This window comes from Eulemur rufifrons, chromosome 15 (assembly GCF_041146395.1).
Source record: "Eulemur rufifrons isolate Redbay chromosome 15, OSU_ERuf_1, whole genome shotgun sequence".
Lineage (NCBI taxonomy): Eukaryota > Metazoa > Chordata > Mammalia > Primates > Lemuridae > Eulemur > Eulemur rufifrons.
In genome coordinates this window covers 80,054,803-80,076,190 of record NC_090997.1, presented here as the reverse complement: position 1 = coordinate 80,076,190, position 21,388 = coordinate 80,054,803, and the positions used below count along the sequence as shown (strand labels likewise).

Below are 21,388 nucleotides of genomic sequence, written 5' to 3'. Positions count from 1 at the left end.
AAGACTCCATATATCTAAGGCTTGCATATGATTGATATATAAACAATCCAGAGCTAGGAGGACTGTTTATATATAGCAGATAAAAAGTGTGATGATAACAATATATAATTAAATTAAAATTTTAGCTTGAAAAATCACTGGGAGTAGATTTTAAGTGTTCTTACCACAAAAAACATATGTGAGGAATAACACATATGTGACTTAGCTTGATTTAGCCATTCCAGAATGTATACATATTTTAAAACATCTTACTGTGTACTATAAATACATAACATTTTTATTTGTCAATTTAAAAAAAGCTTAGCATTATTGGTGCATTTCAATAGCTTTTAGACTTGGAAATATATTCTAAAATATCGGCATTCTATTAGAAATGTATTGCTGTAGTCATATCCAGGCAAGCATGTGCTAGTGTTAATACCTAGAAAACAAATAAACACAGAGCCATTAAGAAATGATAATCCTGTGATGAGTTTGCTTAATTATGGATTAGCAGTCACCTCAAACAAGTATGTACGCATACACAATGCATGGATATTTGACGCAGTCAGCATGGTGCTAGAGGCCAAGAAACATTACATTTCATGATATTCAGGAAAATCCTGTATCTCATTATTATGTTTTTAAATGTGTAATGCAGAACTGAAATCTGTTTAAGGTTAGCAGGATTGACTTCATTAGTACAATAGTGATATACTGATCCAAAATCCAGCAAAAGTGCATGTATGTACACTGTAGCCATTCAATAAATATTTGTTGACTGTTGAGTTAGAGGAAAGGGAGTGTGCTGATGATAAGAAAAAAGACAAAATGACACATTGAACAAGAAAATGGGATTTAAGAAATTTTTCTTCATGTCTATAAATTAAATATACAGTATGTATAGAATGGAATAACTTACACAACTTTTTTGGTTTTTATTTACTGTGAACTTTGAACAGAACTCTAAATTCAGTCTAGTGGAATTATTTGAATCCCTTTAGGAAAATAATACCTGCCATTTTCCCATAGTTTTATTATTTTAAGCCATCTAAAACATATATCACAACATCAGTTAAATATTAATGTATAAATGATAAGGTTTTAACTTTTAAAGTCATTTATGAACATGGCTGTTTGCTATATTCATTCTCTATGGCACAATACAGCAAAGTGTGTGTTGTATATGAGTATACTTACACCTACTCTATAAAACCTGAGAAATAATTTTATTGTCTTAAGTATTGTGAAATTTTACCATACATTCCCTACCCTGGGATCTCTTTAACACTTTCTTCAAATAGCCCATTAATAATTTCTTTCTTTTTTTTTTTTTTTTTTGAGACAGGGTCTCACTCTGTTGCCTGGGCTAGAGTGCTGTGGCATCAGCCTAGCTCACAGCAACCTCAAACTCCTGGGCTCAAGCGATCCTCCCGCCTCAGCCTCCCAAGTAGCTGGGACTACAGGCATGCGCCACCATGCCCAGCTGATTTTTTCTCTATATATTTTTAGTTGTCCAGCTAATTTTCTTTCTATTTTTCGTGGAGACGGGGTCTCGCTCTTGCTCAGGCTGGTCTCGAACTCCCGAGCTCAAACGATCCACCCGCCTCGGCCTCCCAGAGTGCTAGGATTACAGGCGTGAGCCACTGCGCCCGGCCCCATTAATAATTTCTTGAATAGCTATTATGATCAACTGATCATTACTTCTCTTTCCCCAACAATGTAGAAATCCTGAAATGCTTTTTTTTTTTTTTTTAAAAAGAGCAGAGAATATTTGACAACTAGAAATCCTGTCATTAAAATCTTATCTCAGAACTATTATATGGAGGTCACGTTAAAATTTTTGCATAATGGTTCACCATATAAAACATTTATTGAAGTACCAGTAAGTGTTTATGAGAAAACGAACCTATTATCTTAATGGTGGATTATTTATGTAATTGTTTTCTATTTTATTTTTCATTTTTTGTTTTATAAGTTATATCTTTTTAAATAAAAAATTAAATTTTGCACATTGATTTCTAGTGAGACTAGTCTGTACTGTTTGAACATTGACCTTTAAGTTTTATCAATATAGTCATTCTCTTGATTGGATAAATAACCGTGATATTTAACAATTACAGATCTTCCCTGGCTGTTCACTTTTAATGTGAAGTTTTATCCTCCCGATCCTTCTCAGTTGACTGAAGATATCACCAGGTACTTTATAGTTGTACTTTTAAATGAACTTTTCCTTATAGCTGTCATTTATTTTTGTGCCCTGGGAGCATAGTGGTAATTTTAGGATTGAAAACCAAAACAATTTTTCATAAATTAAGTTTTCGTGGTTTCCTTAGACATGGGTACTCCTAATTAGTTTAAAATGTTACCAGTTTCAAAAATTTTATTCACTTTCTTTAACTTCTTTATTTATATTTGAGTAATGAAAATTTTAAAAGTGATATTATTGACAACTTTGTTTCCTATGTTTTGCTTTAAAAAGTCACTGATATTTAATATTTCAGATTTTAATACTAATTATTTTTTTGTATTACTTACGTGCCTGTGTACTAGTCTCATATTACAAAGATGAAATAAAGGTAGAAAAAATGAAATTATTTTTAAAAGCCAGTTGAACTAGTAATTTTTTTGTCTCCCTGACCTCACCAAAAGTAACAAAAGTAGGCTTTCTCACGTAGAGTCAATAGCTATTTCATTTTTATATTCTCTGAGATTGTATGGGCTATAAGAACATACACTTAAATTGCAAATAAAGGATTCAGTTTAGGAGCAAGAGAACATTTACTGATTCTGAGTATTTGAATGGTAACTAAGGAACATTGTGAATCAATAAATACCTTGAAATCTTAGCCTTATTAGATTGGGTACCAGTGATAGGATTTCTTAGCTTTGGTAAGAGTAAGCATTTTAAAGAGTGTTTTCTTTTTTTTGTAAGGGTGATTTTTATATACAGTATTTTTAAAAGGCTGTTTACATGGCCAAGGACAACTGTGTGCAGTATATGTACTTTTGGGAAACTAGAGGGTCTGTCTTAGTGAAAGACTCTGCTTATCTTTGGTTCCTGTGTCTTTGATGCTCTGCTAGGGCAGCTTTGTTGTCAAACATCAAGTTATAGAGGTGCTTAAAAGAGTGCATAATGACCATGTGAAATAGGAATGATAGAGAGTTCTTTCCAATATTGGATAAATGGCAGGCCTTTTTCTTCCTCTACTACTTGTTGCTGAATAGGAATGTACTAATTAAGTTCTGATTGAATTAGCTTCAGCTAGTAAATAATAAATAGTAGCTTTTGTAACTGCACAGTGAGCTGCCTAGAGCATAAAACCTGACTGGTTGGCACGTGTAGGATGCAGAGCTTCACCGCAGGAGTGCCTGGAGCGCCTTTGAACCGTGCATGTAATTGGGGCTTTGTGACCTAACGCCCTCTCTGTACACATGCTCTTTCTTACAGTAATTTGTTTTGGGGATGATAATCCTTTAGTGATTGCAAGTTTATAGCATCAGTAAGTGCTTTAGTTTTCTGTATAAATGCAGCTTCAACAGTCTGCCTGTTAGTAGTGGGAGGAATGATATCGTCTGCAAGCTAACTAAAGGTCTTAGTGGTGCAGCTTGAGACCAGCCACCTGCCTGTACTTGTGGCCTGGCAGCTTCAATATCACAGGTGAAATATTCACCATGACTTGAGTTAACATTTAGAAGACAAACATTTTGAGGAGCGCAAGAATGCTATTTGGAATAATGTTTGAAGAATGCTTCGTAGTGCTGTGTGAAGAAGATGGAGTTGGGAAATTCAGGAAGCTCTTGCCATTTTTGTTTGAAGTTAATAGGGCTTAGACTTAGGCTTTGAAAACAGGGGGAAGCACCAATGTGAAAAGTAGAGACAATACTGTAAAAAGGAACAACATGATGGTATCCTTGTGTTTAGGTTGTAAAAGTATCAGAAAATGTGGAGAACTAGCACTACTACTGATTAGAAAATTTGAGGATAACCTGGAGCCATAGTTTAAAATTTAGTTTTCTAAAGTACAATTATGCTCATGTTGTTCTCCGGGTCAAGGAAACATAATCCTCCTTAAAAAGAGAGCTCCTGCAATTCATAAAATACCCAAATGTAGTGACAGTGAGAAGACTTCCATTCTCTCAGAAAATTATTTCGTGTTTGCTGTGCAGCAAGTACTTTGCTAACTGGGGGACTGTGATGATGGTAAGCAGAGTCCCTGCCTGGTGATGGATTTTGGGTGGGAATCCAGGTATAACTGAACTGACCTGGAACCACGTGCTGGGTTGTGCTCTCTGACCCAACCACGATGAGACCTGGACCAGAGGCCAGCACCCCCATTTGATCATGTCGGGGAGAGAGCAGGAAGAGGATTGGGTTTAAAGAGGCCAGGCCAGGCAGAAATGTCCATGGGAAGAAGGTGACCAGCCACCGATAGGAATGGTGGGCTCCAAATGATTTTCAAGAATGAGGGCACTGCCATTAATTTCAGAGGGATGCGTGGTGACCTTAGACAAGTGGTGAAATTCGAGAGTGGAAATCAGGTTTTAAAATGTCACCAAAAGGAATTCGTAGTGAGGCTGAAAAGAAAAAAATCCCCATAGACTATAAATCTCATGTTTCTGCATGTTACTTAGTGGAAAACAGAAATTCTTTTATATCTATATAGTAAACCACTTGGAACATTGAATGAGAATATTATTATTATAGCCAAAAATTATCGTTGCCTAAGCTATTGATTCCCAGGCATCATGCGAGGTATCTTATTTATATTATCTAATTTTTGTCCTTACTTTCAAAAGGAGGTAAAGTTCTTCTTACCTTACAGATAGGAAATTCACCTGAGGCAAGTAAATTAACTGGCACTGGGTCACATAGAGTCAGCTCTTCCTGGCTCCAAATGCCATGCTTTTTCTACTAAACTGAGCTAGCTGCCTGTTTAGATACAGAGTAAGTGGACAAGTAAGGGCTTCAACATAGAGATTTACTTATAATTATTAAAGTTATTTCAGAAAAGGAGAAATTAATGTGAAGTGTAGGTAGAGATGATAAAAGGGGGCTAACTTTAGCTTTTTCTGGCAAATGATTGTAGTTATTTTAAAAATTTCATTAATCTTTACAACTTTTGAGGGGCATGCTAATTTTTATTAAAATTTTAAATCCAAGGAGTTTAACTGATTGAAATTTTTACTTCAGTCACAAAACTCTTCATTATGGTAGTAATCATAGACTATTACCAAAATTATCAGAACGGCAGTTTAGACTTTCCATTCTATTTATTGGCCTTCTGGACTCAGTTTCCATAAATAAACCACAGGTTTAGGAGCCCAGGGAGCAAGGTGAGGCTTCTTAGAGAAGACTGGTTTTGCTATGGCAACGAAGAGGGCCTATATTGTATATTTGTTTTCAAAGGAATGTTAGCATTTAAGGATTGTAAGTGCTGCAATCTTAACTAATTGTTCTCCTCTGACCCTTTCTCCCTCTGTTCCTCACAGATACTTGTTGTGCCTTCAGCTCCGGCAGGACATTGCCTCTGGCCACCTGCCGTGCTCCATTGCAACTCATGCCCTCCTGGGATCCTACACACTGCAGGCTGAACTTGGAGACTATGACCCAGAAGTGCATAGCAACATTGACCTCAGCGAATACCAGTTTGCCCCCACACAAACTAAGGAGCTGGAAGAGAAGGTGATAGAGCTGCACAAAACCCACAGGTCTGTTGCTTTGCTTCCTAAAGAGAGAATGGCCATGGTAGATTTAAGTGGCATCTCTTGTAACACTTGCTAGACATTTGAGCATAGTTTTGGGGATTATCCAGTTTTCCTTTTGGAGCCTCACTGAGCACTGATCAAGACAGCTTGTACCCCTTGAGATGTCCTTTCGTTGTTTTTATGACTGTAATACGAGGACCTATGCTCATGAGAATAAATGCTTCATTTATTGGATAAATGTACTTTTCTCTAAGACATCTCCTTTTCCCTCCCCATCCCTTAACATATACACTGGGAAAATAAATACACCCACATACATAATTGGCATTTACTTTCTATTTCTTCTGCCTTTTAATTGTTTTTATTACTATGTTTGATAAGAAAGCCAGGGAGATAATGAAGCATTGGGGTTTGAATTAGAAACGTAGGTGGTGATAGATGTGGGAATAGTAACAGAATGTGCAGGTGGGGCCAAGCGAGGCCGCTCATGCTTATAATCCTAGCATGCTGGGAAGCCAAAGCGGGAGGGTCACTTGAGGGTCAAGAGTCTGAGACTAGCCTAAGTAAGAGGGAGACCCCATCTGTACAAAAATAAAAAAATAAGCCATGCTCGGTGGCACATGCCTGTGATCCCAGCTACTCGGGAGGCTGAGGCAGGAGGATCACTCAAGCCCAGGAGTCTGAGGTTGAAGGGAGCTATGATGCTGCCACTGCACACCAGCCAAGGCAGCAAAGTGAGACTCCGTCTCAAAAACAATCAATCAAACAAACAAACGAAAATACACCCCAGGAATGTGCTGGTGGTTCCACTATCTGCAGAAGATGATCCTTTGGCTTAGCGAAGGATTACTTAAATTACTTAAGTAATGAAATACCATACTATACTTCGGGAACTTTTATATCTGTGTGAAAAGAAAGTGGATTTTTACACAAGTTTTTATAACCCTAGCTACAAAGTTGTAATTTGTTCTGTATTGCAAGATTGTAGTTTTATAAAATATTTACTAAATGATCTGAAAGGAACTTTCAAAGATTAGGTTTTAAACAGGCCACATTCATTGACTTTTCTTTAAACAATGCGATATCTCACTCTAAATGTTTTCTCATTAATGTCATTTAAATTCTACTAAACAGGCATTTATTGTATAATTCTAATATGAAATGTCAGGTACTGAAATGCCTTGGGGAGTATGAAGATTAATGGGACATGGTCCTGTTTTCTAGGAGCTTAGAATTGTTTAGTTAGTGATAAAGATAGGAATGGAAATAATTTTAGTATGGACAGAATGTGATACGTGCTATCTATCAGAGGGGTAAAATCAAATGCAAGTAATTGTGATCTTTCTTACGATCAATCCTAGCAAAATAAAAGGAGTGAGAATTTGTCTATCTCAGAAAGATGAAATCACTGTTTTTTATTCTCAGTAGAGTTAACTTAGGTTATACCCATGATTGCTGTGGCTTTTTTCCCCAGTGGGAATAATAAAAATCAACTCTTTAAGACAAAAATGGTAAGGGTGGAAATACACCTCATTACAATTAGCAGGTTTAGATTGGAGGATCTTAAGAGAAAATTACTAGAGGTTGAGAGTTGAGTCTTTTTACCTGTTTGCTATTCTTCTGCCAGCTTAGCTGGGTTACTTCCTCTATCCCAAACTCTCTAAGCTTAGACACCCTTTCCCTCATTTTGACCACATTTGCTTTGCATCCACCAATAAGATAATACTGTTTCTTTTGATTCTCAGGGGCTTATCTCCAGCACAAGCTGATTCTCAGTTCATAGAAAATGCAAAGAGACTTTCCATGTATGGTGTTGACCTACATCATGCCAAGGTACTGTCAACGTAACGGAAAGTAGCATCATTCCCGTCTGTTCACTGAAGTTTTGAGAGGGCTCCAGTTTCAGAATAGCCTAGTTCACTTTTGGAAAAAGGCTGTTTGCCTTCACTTGAGGGAGGGTCTCTGTAATATTTCTTTGACTACTTATGGGGTTTATGATCGTGGGAGGAACCATTTATTCTTCCCTTACTTCTTCTTTTCCCAGTCTTTTTAATTAATACCTTTTCATGGGTACTTATCCTAAGATGCACCTTGTCAGCCTTTTTTTTACCCCTTACCCTGTTTTATTCCCAATAACTGGTGTCCCAGTTTCTGCTAGGCCAAGTGCTGTATCTGTCCCAGCTCCCTCTCCCACCTTTCTATTGAGAGAGGGAGCAGATCTTAGCAACCACAACAGGGCAAAAGTGGCATGGTTATGACCACTTCCAAAAAGCTTCTGGTTTGTGATGAGCCCTAAACTTGGGCTTTTTCCTGTGAGTCTGTTTTGTGCTTCATGAAAGATAAAGTAGGCTGGCACCTTCAGTCTAATTTGAGTGGTGGTAAAATAATGGAATAATGGACATATGGAGAGCTGATCATGATCTTGAAAGACACAATCCCGAATACCATAGTCCTGAAAAATCAAAATCCTGAAAATAAAATTCCTGAAAAAATACTTTTAAAATTTTTTTAAAAGACATTTATTTACATTTTTAAAAGGGGATTCATTTGAGAAATATAAAAACATGCCAGAGCACTACACACAATAAAATAGGCAATAATGTACACATTTTTGCCAACATACTAAGGTATGCCAGTGACAGTCACGTGGCTATAATAACAGTTATGACTAGATGAACATTGTTCATAAAGAAATAGATCAGAAAGTGAAATCTGTAAATGCATGTTAGTATGGTTGGTTGCTAGTAACAAACATCACCGATTTCATGATTCTAGCTTAGATAATTACATAGTGGGGAGAGTCAAGGAGGAGGATGGGAGGCAAGGTGAAAAACGGATTTGGTTTTGAAAAATGTGTCCACAGGGAACTCAACGTACTGAGAAACCCGCAGTTGTTACTTTTAAAAGACACTGCCTGGCCGGGCGCGGTGGCTCACGCCTGTAATCCTAGCACTCTGGGAGGCCGAGGTGGGCGGATCGTTTGAGCTCAGGAGTTCGAGACCAGCCTGAGCAAGAGCGAGACCCCATCTCTACCAAAAATAGAAAGAAATTATATGGACAGCTAAAAATATATATAGAAAAAATTAGCTGGGCATGGTGGCGCATGCCTGTAGTCCCAGCTACTCGGGAGGCTGAGACAGGAGGATCGCTTGAGCTCAGGAGTTTGAGGTTGCTGTGAGCTAGGCTGACGCCACGGCACTCACTCTAGCCTGGGCAACAGAGTGAGACTCTGTCTCAAAAAAAAATAAAAATAAAAAAAAAAAAATAAAAGACACTGCCAATCCCTAGATACAGTTTAGAAGCCCAGATTATATGATTTAGGAGATCTCTAGGAAAGGCCCCCCCTCGAAGATAGCTTTCCTCCCTAAGCCTCAGATAAGTAATTCCTGAATGTTCATAGTGAAAATAGAGGCAAATAGAAGAAAATAAAAATCACTTAAATCTCTTTATGCAGAAATAAGCACTGTGAATATTTTGATACATTTTCCTTCTTTTTTTTTTTTTTTAAGATCTTTGAACAGTTGAATTCTCATGCCTTTCTAAAAGGAGGTCATACTACGAGTATCATTTTTGTTAGGCAGTTTTCTTTTTTTTAACTTACTATTATAAACATTTTTCCATGTCAGTAAATAGTGTCCAGCAGCATCATTTTTAACTTAAAGGTACTTTCACAGACACCGTCTCATTTAAAATTTAAACATTTTTATTTTACAGCTATATAGAGCAGAGTACAGAGAATGGCTTGCTTAAAGCCATATATTGTTAAGCAGTCCCATCTGCCTGATACCTTATGATAAATCCTTCTAGGAGGTGAAACAGATTGTCCTAACATTTGACTGTTTTTCAGGTCATTTTCTATATGATGGGGACAGGCTGGGTTAGCCAAGAAATAGAAATAAGGGAGGAAGGAGAGAATAGATTTGGGACCAAAAAGACCTTCCAAGCCCATCTCTCCTTCTCTCTCTTTTTTTTTTTTTAATTTAAATCCATGTTTCATTCTTTTACAGATTTTTAACAATCACACAACTTTTAACATAAACATAGTGAAATCTCAAGGATAAGGAGTCTAAATCCTGCTATTCTTGCCACATATAAATCTTGCATCTCTCTGGCTTGTTGATCATTAGTTAGAAACGAGTTCTTAGATGGCAGTGTTGCAAGGCTTTGGGAGTCTTGTTTTTAAATGTTACATCTTAGAAAACTAAAAAGTTATGGGCTGTATTATAAGTATAATGTTAGTTCTTGCTGTGTAGTTAGGAACAGAACACTAAAAAAATTCAAAGTAACCTTCATTCTGTTTATTATCTGATTGACTTATTAGATAATATCTGATAAGTAAGATATTTGTGGCTTATTGAAAAGATTATCTGTAGCAATTTAAAAGAGGTTTTCATGTAGTTTAAGGTTTTGTGCCTTTATATTGTCTTCAGATCAGATTTATTTATTTTTTTATTAGAGGATTTCTTAATGGTACATTCATGTTAGGATGAGTTGAATTAAAGGACTCTTGGCAAAGGTACGGGAAAACCACAAGAGTAGTGCAACACCCGTGGTCCCCCTGGGCTGGTGTCAGCAGCTCTCTTAACTCTCTGGTCTGAAGGAGGAAGAGCAGACTGGGTACCTGAACCCGATAGGACAGATCTGTGTAGAGATGTCTGTCTGGAGAGGAGCCATTGTCAGAGGGACACAGCCAGCCTGATGCGACCCTGCAGGGAGGGAATCTGGGTATGAAATACCCTGACCTCCCTTCCCTTCTTCTCCACGATCTTTTGCGAGAACTTTCCACATACCAAACCCATTTGGAAGCCAGCTGTCATGGGACCCTGTTGCTATCCATGTGGGGCAGCTTCCCGGGGCAGTGAGCAAGGCAGAGAAGGTGTCCCTTTTTACTACTTTATTTTTCTGCCTTTGTTGCTGAGTGGCATAGCTCAAATATGGAGGGTTAAGGCATGCTTGTTCCCTTTCACTTCCTACCCTTCATCTTTAATTTCTACTCAAACAGATACTGATAATCCTAAAACAGTTATGTAGAACACCACCAAAATCAACCGATTTACTTGAATCTGGGTTGTGTTTGTATTTAAGTCAAATAAAATAGCTTCCTTGTCCTGTCCAAAGATTGCTTCAGACTAGAGATGTCTTGTTCAATGTTTCAAACACGGTTGCCTCCTTGCTTGTGGTGAGAACATGCAGTCTCGGGCAATCTTCCGCCTTGCTCCCTGTGGCCACGGGCAGTGATGTTTTGGCAAACACACCGTGTGGGTCTGGCGCCAAGTTGCTCGGGCACCTGCGCCTGATTCACCCCAGCTTTTTATTCTATTCCTAGAGAGAGTTGTGGCTGCTAGGATAAGGGTGAGCAAAGCAATAGATTAGATTTTTTAAAAGCTGCTCAGGTTGATCTAATGTAATTTTATTTGTGTGCATCACTTATTCAGGTGTCACAGCAGAGAAAACAATTGGCATCAATTACCTAGTACTGTACCTTTACTTTTAAAAAACTCTTATAAATTGTGTTGAATTATTTTTAGCAATAAGGCACTCAAAATATTATGCTTTTGTTGAATTGAGACTTAGACTGAATACGGTGTTTGTTTCAGTATTTTTTGTGAGAATTTGTTTCATGTTGTTAATGATCTCTGAGAATGTGAATGTATTTGAATAGTATTCTTCAGTTTCATATATCTTGAATGATGTCCAGTTCTTCCCTTAAACAGTGATTTGTGTATTTTGAATATTGTGCGTCTGAGATCTTTAGCCCCACTTGAAATCTGAGGAGACAGTTTTTCACTTTTGCCTGTAAATTTATTTGGTTTTTAAAAGGTCTTTCAGGCTTGTGATTATTCTAGATTGTCATCTATTTTAAATTAGAACTCTGGGGAAGTAAAACTATTAATAACTTCAATGATAGTCTGCAGTTCTTTGAAATATATCAGCCAAAGGGGTGCTTAATGAGAACTGGATGTCAACACTCTGACTTATTGAAAAACTGCTTGAAAGAATTCAGAGATTTCAACACTGTCAGCCTAGAAGAGAAATTTTCCGTGGGGGATTAGTGCTTTGCAAAATATTGGCATAATTGTAATAGCTATTAGCCTGGGTAGTGCACCTGAGATAAATTGGCCTACAGTAAAATGGTTGAACACACCTGAGATAAATTGGCCTAAAGTGAAATGGTGGGCCAATGGACTATTTCTGAGGGCTGGAATAGCCTTCAAGAAAGCACATTTTATCTCCTTTATCTTCTGGATATTTAACCTAGTTGTTTCCTTTCTTCCCTGTTAGCTCTCAAAACAGAGCTTGAGAATATATGCATTATGCCTTTTGAAGAATATTGTGTCCTATGGTCATGTTGCCGTAACTCTTTGGCAAATCAAATCTGATCCTTGAATGTGCATAGATTTGAGATGTGCATGTGTCCTACTGTTTCCATTAGCTTGTGTACTGTCACTAAAATTTAAATACAAACCTTGTTAAGTTGGCATTCTGGGTTAGAGGGAGCTAATTAGCTTCTCTAGCCTATAACTTTCACAGCTCTAACCATGATTAATTGGGTTATGCTTGGCAGGACTCAGAAGGCGTGGACATCAAGCTGGGTGTGTGTGCTAATGGCCTCCTCATTTACAAAGACAGACTGAGAATCAATCGTTTTGCCTGGCCAAAAATCTTGAAGATTTCCTATAAGCGCAGTAACTTCTACATTAAAGTCAGGCCTGCAGAGGTAAGCAATGTCCTGTTGCCGTTGGCATATCTAATTAGTTGTGTCAGTGTGCTCCTTTACGGCCTTGAGCTAAATGAATTCTTTTCCACTAAAATTTTAAGAAAATGAACTATTCTTTATTCCATGGTAAAAAGGTCAGGGTACTTGTTGATAAACCTGCATATACATATTTCTGTTGCTAACAAACAAACAAACACATGCCTTTTACAGAAAAGAAGAAGTACTAAGTGCCTGGCACATAATGGGGGCTCATTTTTTCTTGTTGAATCAATTAAGTGGTGGAGATCAATAGGAAGGTGATAAAAATGAGTTTTAGTGGACATTGAAGGATAGTTGGTTTATGTTGAACAGTTGATACTTGCTTTTCACTGAAAATAGTACTACAGTCTCTGAAAAATTCATTTTGTATGATTATATTAGATACACAATATTTACCTTTTTCAAGAATTACTTCTTGCAGAAACATCTGAATCCATGTTTTTCAGTAGCTTCTCATCAGCTCTTAAGGGAATATGCTGATTTGTTTTGTGGATTTATTCCAGATGGAACAGTTCGAGAGCACCATTGGATTCAAACTGCCAAACCACCGGGCAGCGAAAAGGCTATGGAAAGTGTGCGTGGAGCATCACACTTTCTACAGGTAATTTTAGGAAAATAATGTGGTATTGCTGTTGGCAGCCTTTGTGGACTTGGAGATGGTAGTGACGGATAGTGTGATAGGTACATCCACCCCCTGCCCTTGGGTTTCTGCTCTCCTCTGTGCCATATCTCCTTTGTTTGCAGTCCCCTCCGTGTCCTTTTCTGTGGCCTGAGGCCATGCTGTGTCCTCACTCAGACCTGAGCTGCCTCTGCAGTTGTCCACAACGCCACTTCCTGAGTCGAACCACCTTTTTCCCCACCACGACCACACTGCCCTGCGCCTTCTACCATTCTTCTCTCCACTGTCACTCATCTTAGGTTCATTTAGATGTTCTCATCAGCCCCCTCTTGGCTTAACTTCTTTCCCAAAGCAGCCTGAAGCCTATGGTCTGGCCCCATGGCTACTTTGTCAGCAGTGTTCTAACCCCCTCGAGCCCTTCTCCTCTTGGCACATCTAACTTCCCAGTCTTTGGGTCCTGGATGAGTCTTTGTGTCCTGACCTCACCTTTTCTGTACCTGCGAAGTGCTACCTTAAATAGCATAACTATTGCAACACATGCAATTATTCTTTATAACAGAAAATAGCACAACTCTGTGGAGTAGGGCTACTACAGGTAAATAATTTCCAGCATCAGCTGGATCTTCTCTGCTACTGGGCAATCAAATCAGTCTTTTTACTTCCTTTGTCATTCCAAATGTTCATGGTCATCTTGAGTCCCTAGGTGCCCCTGACACTCTCCTCTGATGCCCTCCGTTGTGTGGTTCACTGGTGGTAGAAGCTGTGGGTCGTGAGTGTTCTCAGTATCACGCACCTTCTCTTTTCCCCCTTTTCCCCCTAACTCAGCATCATTCCTCCCCCCAACCCCCATTCATTCCTTCCCTCCTCCCTTGTCTCAAGGAGAAGACAGCCATTCCTCTGCTTTGGTCCCTCACTTCATGCTTCACAAAGGATCCTTCTTTGTAACTTGTTTATTCTCCAGTGGATGCCTTTGGCTTCTTTGGCCATTAATATATCCATGTCTTGCTCCTTTAAAAACTAAAAACCAAAAACAAAAACAAAAAATTCCTTTGACCACCGAGCTTATGTCCTGTCTTCTTTTGTACTTTTCTTCAAGGGCATATTTTTTATGCATAGTTTGCTTATCTTCATTTTCTCCATTTTCTCAGTTTCCTATCACTGTACTCTATAGGGCTGTGTGTCTAGACCGTTCATCTTTAAGGTCTTTGCTCTGGACTTAGGGGCCAATGATGTTCCACCACATACAAGCTGTGTGACTGTGGTAAGTGACGTAGCTTCACTTTCATCATCCATAGGTGATGGATGTTCTGAAAATCAAATGAGGTAACACAGACAAACTTAAAACCATTTCTAGTGTATTTTAAGGTTTATCTTCATCACTATTCTTGGTTTGTTAGCACAATTTGCTATTTTTAAAGTGAATTATCAGCTGGCACAAATAACTCCTTTTTTTTTTTATTTCAGCTTATTAGGGGGTACAAAAGTTTAAATTATATATTAAATTGACCAATATCTATTTTTGAGACTGACATATTCATTTTAGGGGAGAAATATAAAGTATACTTGAATCCATCTGACTCAGTTACACTGATCATATAAATCTCTGAAAGTTTATAATTTCTCTTGGTAGCCATGACAAATTTCTCCTTGATTCAACATGAGCCTGCCTCCTATAAAGCTAGCAGATGACATTTATGACACAGTTCTAAGCCAGACAGACAACAGCTTTTCCTGTCAAATAACGGTAATAAAAGCAATAATTCTTTTAAAAATAACAAGTGCTAATGTTCATTGAGCATTTATTGTTGTCAGACACAGAATCGATTGGTTTATATCACAGTAATTTATTTGTTTCTCACCCCAGGCAAGGAAGCTTGTGCTTAGAGGTGGTGCCTACAGAGGAACACAGCAGCCAGGCACCTGAGTAGAGGCAGGGACCCAGCCCTCTGATCCTAAAGCCCACACTCCTCACCTCTGCACCGTCCTCTTCTTACGTTCTTCCAGCAGGAGTTGCTGAGATGTGTTCAGCCCTGTAGTCCCCTTCATTATTTTTGCTAATGCATCATGGACTGCAATTTAAAAGTAGACTAATTTGCTCCTGCAAACTTTTGAGATAATGGTTAACAAAAGCTCTTTTAACTTTTAAAACCTTGTATAACATTGCTAACAAAGCAACATAAAACAGTTTATCTAACAGAGAAAGGGCAAATCATACTTTGTCTACAGAGTGCTTTGAATCAGATCAGCAGATTATGTTCTGTTTTAGTTTATCATAAAAGGTGCAAATGACTTTTTTAGAAAATTACAGTGGCTTGCAGATTGAAGCCATTAACAAATAAATAGATCTTTCTATTGATTGATAGATAGCCAGTCGTCTAGACTAGTATTAGTGGAATGAAAATAGAATAATGAAGCTGCCACCTTTGTGTGGGTATTTAATTGAGCCTGTCACCATTCTAAGTGCTGTACAGGGATTAAATCTTTTTTACAACAAATCTTACAGGGCAGGTGCTATTATCTTCACTTTACACATGGAGGAACTGAGGAACAGGGGCATTAAGCAACGTGCCCGTGGTCCTATAGATAGTAACTGGTGGAGACGGGATTCAAACCAGGCAGTGTGGCTCCAAGTAGACTCACTGTGTTACACTGCCTGGTTGTATTTGCAGCAGATGTGCTTCCTTGTATTCTTCTCAGTGCTTATGTTGTTGTTCCTACTGGTATGTAAACTAGAGATTAACATGATATTCTTGTAGCTTGACATTAAACTACCTCTTAAACTTGGCTTTGTAGAACCAGAGTAGTCCCAAATATGTTACAGTGTCATCAGTGGCTTCATAGAGAGGCCTATAGAAGCATTTCCACTAGTTAAATGTATGATTAACTTTAGTAATTGTTAAGTGGGTTTTTCTTAAATGTTCCCTTATAGTCTATAGATAAACATTAATGATGTTTGATGTATAATGGCAAGATTTTAAAAAATTAAAATGTTAATATACCTAAGTAGTAAAATATATAAAACTTGAATTCCTTTTTGATGCATCATTGATGCTTATCTTGCTCAAGGCCTTTAATACTCTAGGTAAAAGGTTAGTCCTTTTTTGTAGTTTTTATATTCCCCAAAGTGAAATGGTAGATGTCTTTTAGTGGTTTTGATGTTATTCTTACGAAGATAGGGTCTTAGAGCAAGTCCACATTTCTATAGTTCCAGCATTCTAATTTAAGGAATATGCAGCTCTTCCCAAAGTACAGTTGGAGGCACAGGCCATCGGCAACTTGCACCTTCTCAGCAGCAGCATCTACATTTCCTTTGAAAATCGAGAAATGCTTTTGCTACCCTACATGCCAAGAAAGCAACAGTGTGTTAATTCGTCTTTTATCAGTTTAGTTCTAACATGCTGTTTTTCTGGGTGGATACAGTTGATGGAGGATTGGTTCTCGTATTTATCACATCATGATTCACCTTGACTTCGAACTCTTCATTGTTTCATTGCAGAAGATTTCTAAAAACTTGTACAGAAAGTCTAGAAATACTTGAAATGGTAAAAAGCTCTTTAAGAAATCTCTTTTCCTTGGCAAATGATAGGAAAAGTTTTGGTGGAGTTCTTCATTTTCTTGAATTATGAATTAAAGTCTTTTTTATTTAATAAATTCTTAAAGAGCTCTGAGATTATCTTTCTGTTAAGACATTTTGTCATCTCTTGATCAGACAGTGAAAGCAAGACAATTTCAGTTGTATTCCAAAAAAGACTGGCTCATTTACTAAAAACATGCTTTTGCATAAGTCTGGAAATATTTGACATCAAGGAAATTTGACTTCATTCATTATGAACCCAGAGCTTAGGCAGTAGAATTGTGCTGACAAGAAAGGATCTTAGTCATCTCTACAGATCAACTGTGTGTTGTGTTCTTCATGGGAAAGAATCGCTTGATGGAACAGATTCCTGAGTTAGATGTTTTTTTCCCAGAAGAAATAGGCGTAAATATTAAGAATTACTAATGGTAATGGATTGCTACTTGACATTTACAGCTAGGAGCAAGACTTCAGACATATGTGTTTATATAAATGATTTAAGTGACTGCAAATAAATAACCTTTGATACACACTGAGAACAGCTGCTCCTTTGCTTCGGTTGAGAAAAACATATCATTCATGAATACATGAATGCGGATTTTCTCATCTTATCACTATCATAAAGCTGTGTATATAGGAGGGTTTATAATGTTCTTTTTTCATTAGAAAGTTTAGGTAGCATTGTTTTTGAGATATTAAAATACATAAAGTTTGGTTTTTTAAAAAAGTCCATAAAGTCTAATTTTGCTTCTTTGGTTTTTTTTTTTTTCCCCCCTGTTTTCCCTATAGGCTTGTGTCTCCAGAGCAGCCACCAAAGGCCAAGTTCCTGACCTTGGGGTCCAAATTCCGCTATAGCGGCCGCACCCAAGCACAGACCCGCCAGGCAAGCACCCTCATAGATAGGCCAGCACCACACTTTGAGCGCACTTCTAGTAAACGGGTCTCCAGGAGTCTTGATGGAGGTAAATGCGTTTATACTACTTTTGGATTTCATTTATCTTCCTCTAATCCAATGAGGTTGGAAAATGTTGATCTTGTTAACCAGGCTACCCAGAGCAGCGGTCCGCAACCTTTTTGGCACTGGGGACCAGTTTCATGGAAGACAATTTTTCCACAGATGGCAGGGTTGGGGAGGGGGCACATGGGGGACAGGGGGAAGATGGTTTCGGGATGATTCAAGTGATTACGTTTATTGTGCAGTCAAACCTCTCTGCTAATGATAATCTGTATTTGTAGTCACTCCCAGTGCTAGCATCACCATATCAGCTCCACCTCAGATCATTAGACATTAGATTCTCATAAGGAGTGGGCAACCTAGATCCCTTGCATGCACAGTTTGCATAGGGTTTGCATTCCTATGAGAATCTAATGTGCTGATCTGACAGTAGGTGGAATTTATGTGGTGATGCGTGTGATGGGGAGCAGCTGTAAATACAGATGAAACTTTGCTAACTTGTACTCTGCTAACCTTCAGCTGTGCGGCCAGGTTCCTAACAGGCCACGGACCAGTATTGGTCCACAGCCCAGGGGTTGGGGACCCCAGCAGTAGAAGGATAGCCATTTTTTTCTGAGTAAATAAAATGCTATTAATTATAATCAGAAGAAAATAATTTTCTAGTGCTTTGAAATTGTCATTCTGAATAGACTTTTTTTTTTGTACAGGTTGAACATCCCAAATCTGAAATCCAAAGTGCTCCAAGATCTGAAACTTTTTGAGTGCCGACATATGTTCAAAGGCAGTGCTCAATGGAGCATTTTGGATTTCAGGTTTTTGAATTTGGGATGCTCAGTCAATAAGTATATATAATGCAAATATTCCAAAATCTGAAAAAATCCAAAATCTGAAACAGTTCTGGTCCCAAACTTTTCGGATAAGGGATACTCAACTTGTATTGTCAGTGCACAAAAATATTCCTTAAGAGTCCTTGTTCATAAGATGTTGGACAAACATGTTTTTACTGGTTTGACTTGGTTGTGGTGTGTTTTATGTGGTTTAATTTCTTGAACTTGTTAATTAATGGCAAAATGTAATTCTAAGGGCTTTTTGGTATGGTATGAACCTTAATTTAAATGAACATAAAACATTCTTAGCATCATCAAATATTTATGAGTTAAAAAACTCCTATTGAAGCTTACAAAACTTTCCATCATATGAGAAGATGTTCATAGTTTCAAAGGATTCGTTTTAAATACAGCATTTTAACAAAACAAAGGAAATGTGTTTACTTGTTCTCTAACCCTAGGGGAGATATATAAATGTGAATTTTTTATCTATTAGAATTATAATTAGCTACATATTTGTAGTTTTATATAAACTATACAGGGAAATAAATTGATGATGCTTTTCTTTATATATGTATCTTATTACCTGGTCCAATTTTGGGTTAATAGATTTCCTTTGAAAGAGCTAAGATTAGATTTACATTAGAATGCTTTATGAAGGACTTAATTTTTCTTTCTATGTAATAGAAAATGATTAGTATGGATAATTTTCTACCTGAAGAAATAGTTTTCCAACATTTTTGGTTGATTATTCTCAAAATATATATATATAAAATATTAAATTTGAAAATTTTATTTTAATACTGTTTATCAACAGAAACTTTTTTGATTTTTACTTGATATTTTTCAGAAATATTAACTTTAACAACTTATATTTTAAATAATTCGGTAAAACAGACCAGATAATGCTAACAGATAAAAAAGCTCTCATTAGTGAAGAATTGGCACCCACTGGCCTTGATCTACTTTTCCCAGGAAAAAACTTGATGCAGGTGGACACACAGATATTTCCTGGGATTTATTGGTGGGCATTTTGGTGTATAGTTATTAAATCTTGATTCTGGTGAATCTTCCATACAGTTTTATGAGGCCACACAAAAAATATATAAGGGGACCATGAAACATGCTTCAAACAAATGTCCACATTTCCAAATGGCAGTGATTTACATTCAGTGAATTATTAATGTACTATAGCTGTCAGAATATCTTTTAGCTCATCAACAACTCTGAACACTTTGCCAAGTAAATCCAAAAAATGTGCCAACCCATGTAAATATTTCACAAGCCTTGCCCCTTGCCACAGAGAATTTATACAAGTGCTGAATAAATGCAGTCACTGTTGTTTAATGCCTGGAGAGAAATCATTGCTCTTTCGGGAACACTGTCTGTTTTCAGCGTTTGTTAGAAACTATGAGGCTCTATAACTCTTATATTGCAAATTTTAGTGTTTAAAAAGAGCAGTAATCCAGTGCATTTTCTTTGAGGTATATAAACTGTGCACAAGGAAACCCACCATCTTGTATGGGCAGTTAGTGCAGAGGGTTATAGGAGGTCTGTATCTGAAAACAATGATTTTTACAAGGAAATGCAACAAACATGGCACAGTAATCCATTATTTTTCCCTTTGTGTTTGGGACACTGTAATTCATCAGATGGGCAAGTCATCAAAAGGATTATTGTGTTTTTGTGAAAAATAGGAGGCCTTTTCTGCCAATACATGACCAGACAGCCAGCAAACTCTTGGGTTAGGGCTTATGTTCTCCCTTTTTTCCCCCAGAGCAAAGCTAGGCTGTAACCTGGTACTGACCACCCGCCATCAATATACGTTTTTCTGCCCTTGACATGTGCTGTATTTTCTTTTTCCTGTTTACTTTTTAAGTTAGGCTAGAATAATTTAGGTATATAAATAATCCTCCCTTTAAAGTTCGGCAAATTAAAATAAATCCTCTAGTGATTACATAGAAAGTAAAAATTAATGTTCTATCTAAAGATCAAATATCAAAATAAAAATCAATCTAGAGCAGCTATTTTAGAACAGGGAGACTCCTCTGAGATTAGAAAATTGAACCAAAAAGGAAGCAAGTCAGTCATTTAAGAGAACAAACCACCCAGGTGCATGGTGGTGGGGGTGGGACGGAGGCAGGGAATGATTTTCTGAAAGTGGAGAGTATAATGAGCAGGGATGCTACTTAGACAGGACCACATGGGAGGGAAGACCCTGTGAGATTTGAAGGGTGAGGAGGCAGCTGTGAGAAGGACAGGAGATATTACAGCATTCTAGGAAGCAGAGGTGGCAGGGATAAAGGTGTAAGGGAGGGAGAGCTCACGGGCTCCGAAAGAAAACTGCAAACTGAGCTTAATCAGTAAGTGCTTAAAAGTATGCAAAGTCAGCATTTTGCCAACTTCATTTTGTAGCTTTTAATTTGATATTCATACAACTTTTAGCATCATTACATTTGAAACCATTTTTAGGTCACATTTTTTTTCATTTTGCAATAATTCCTGAATATGTGTAATAGATGCTTAGAAATCATAATCATAAGCTAAAGAATTAATCATAGCCATATACTTTGCTATTATTAATATTTTGTTAAAAGTTAAAAAAAAAAAAAAAAAAAAACCCTGACAAATAAGTAAGGTCTGGGAAAGTCTTAAAAAGGGAAGTGGTAGAATCAGAGGTGTAAAGAGCTGGCTACATTTAGAAATATATCTAAGGACCCTGTTGGACTTGCTGGTGTTGAGAGGCGAAGGAAGAATCCTAGAAAATGTGCAGGTTCCTGGCTCGAGTAAATGGTTGTGAGGATGAGAGTAGCATTTGGTGAAAAAGACAAGACTGGGAAAGAATTAAGTTTTGGACAGGGCAGGTGAGGATGTGGTTTGAGAGGTATCTTTTGGTATCTAGATTCAAAGTGCTTGATGCCTCCCAAGTCCAATATGGTAGATCACACACAGCCCCTGCCCTCCAAGA

General features: G+C 37.6%; 1 protein-coding gene across 5 annotated transcripts in view; it reads left to right on the top strand.

Moving 5' to 3' along the window:
- EPB41L2 (erythrocyte membrane protein band 4.1 like 2) overlaps window positions 1–21,388 on the top strand; it is a 197,501-nt gene that overhangs the window by 136,157 nt on the left and 39,956 nt on the right. For all 5 annotated transcript variants that reach the window (XM_069488687.1, XM_069488686.1, XM_069488683.1 and 2 more), the window contains exons 6-11: window positions 2,103–2,178; window positions 5,473–5,691; window positions 7,434–7,521; window positions 12,254–12,406; window positions 12,949–13,046; window positions 17,428–17,600. In XM_069488687.1, coding sequence (XP_069344788.1) covers window positions 2,103–2,178; window positions 5,473–5,691; window positions 7,434–7,521; window positions 12,254–12,406; window positions 12,949–13,046; window positions 17,428–17,600 — 807 coding nt within the window. The remainder of the gene's footprint in view (window positions 1–2,102; window positions 2,179–5,472; window positions 5,692–7,433; window positions 7,522–12,253; window positions 12,407–12,948; window positions 13,047–17,427; window positions 17,601–21,388) is intronic.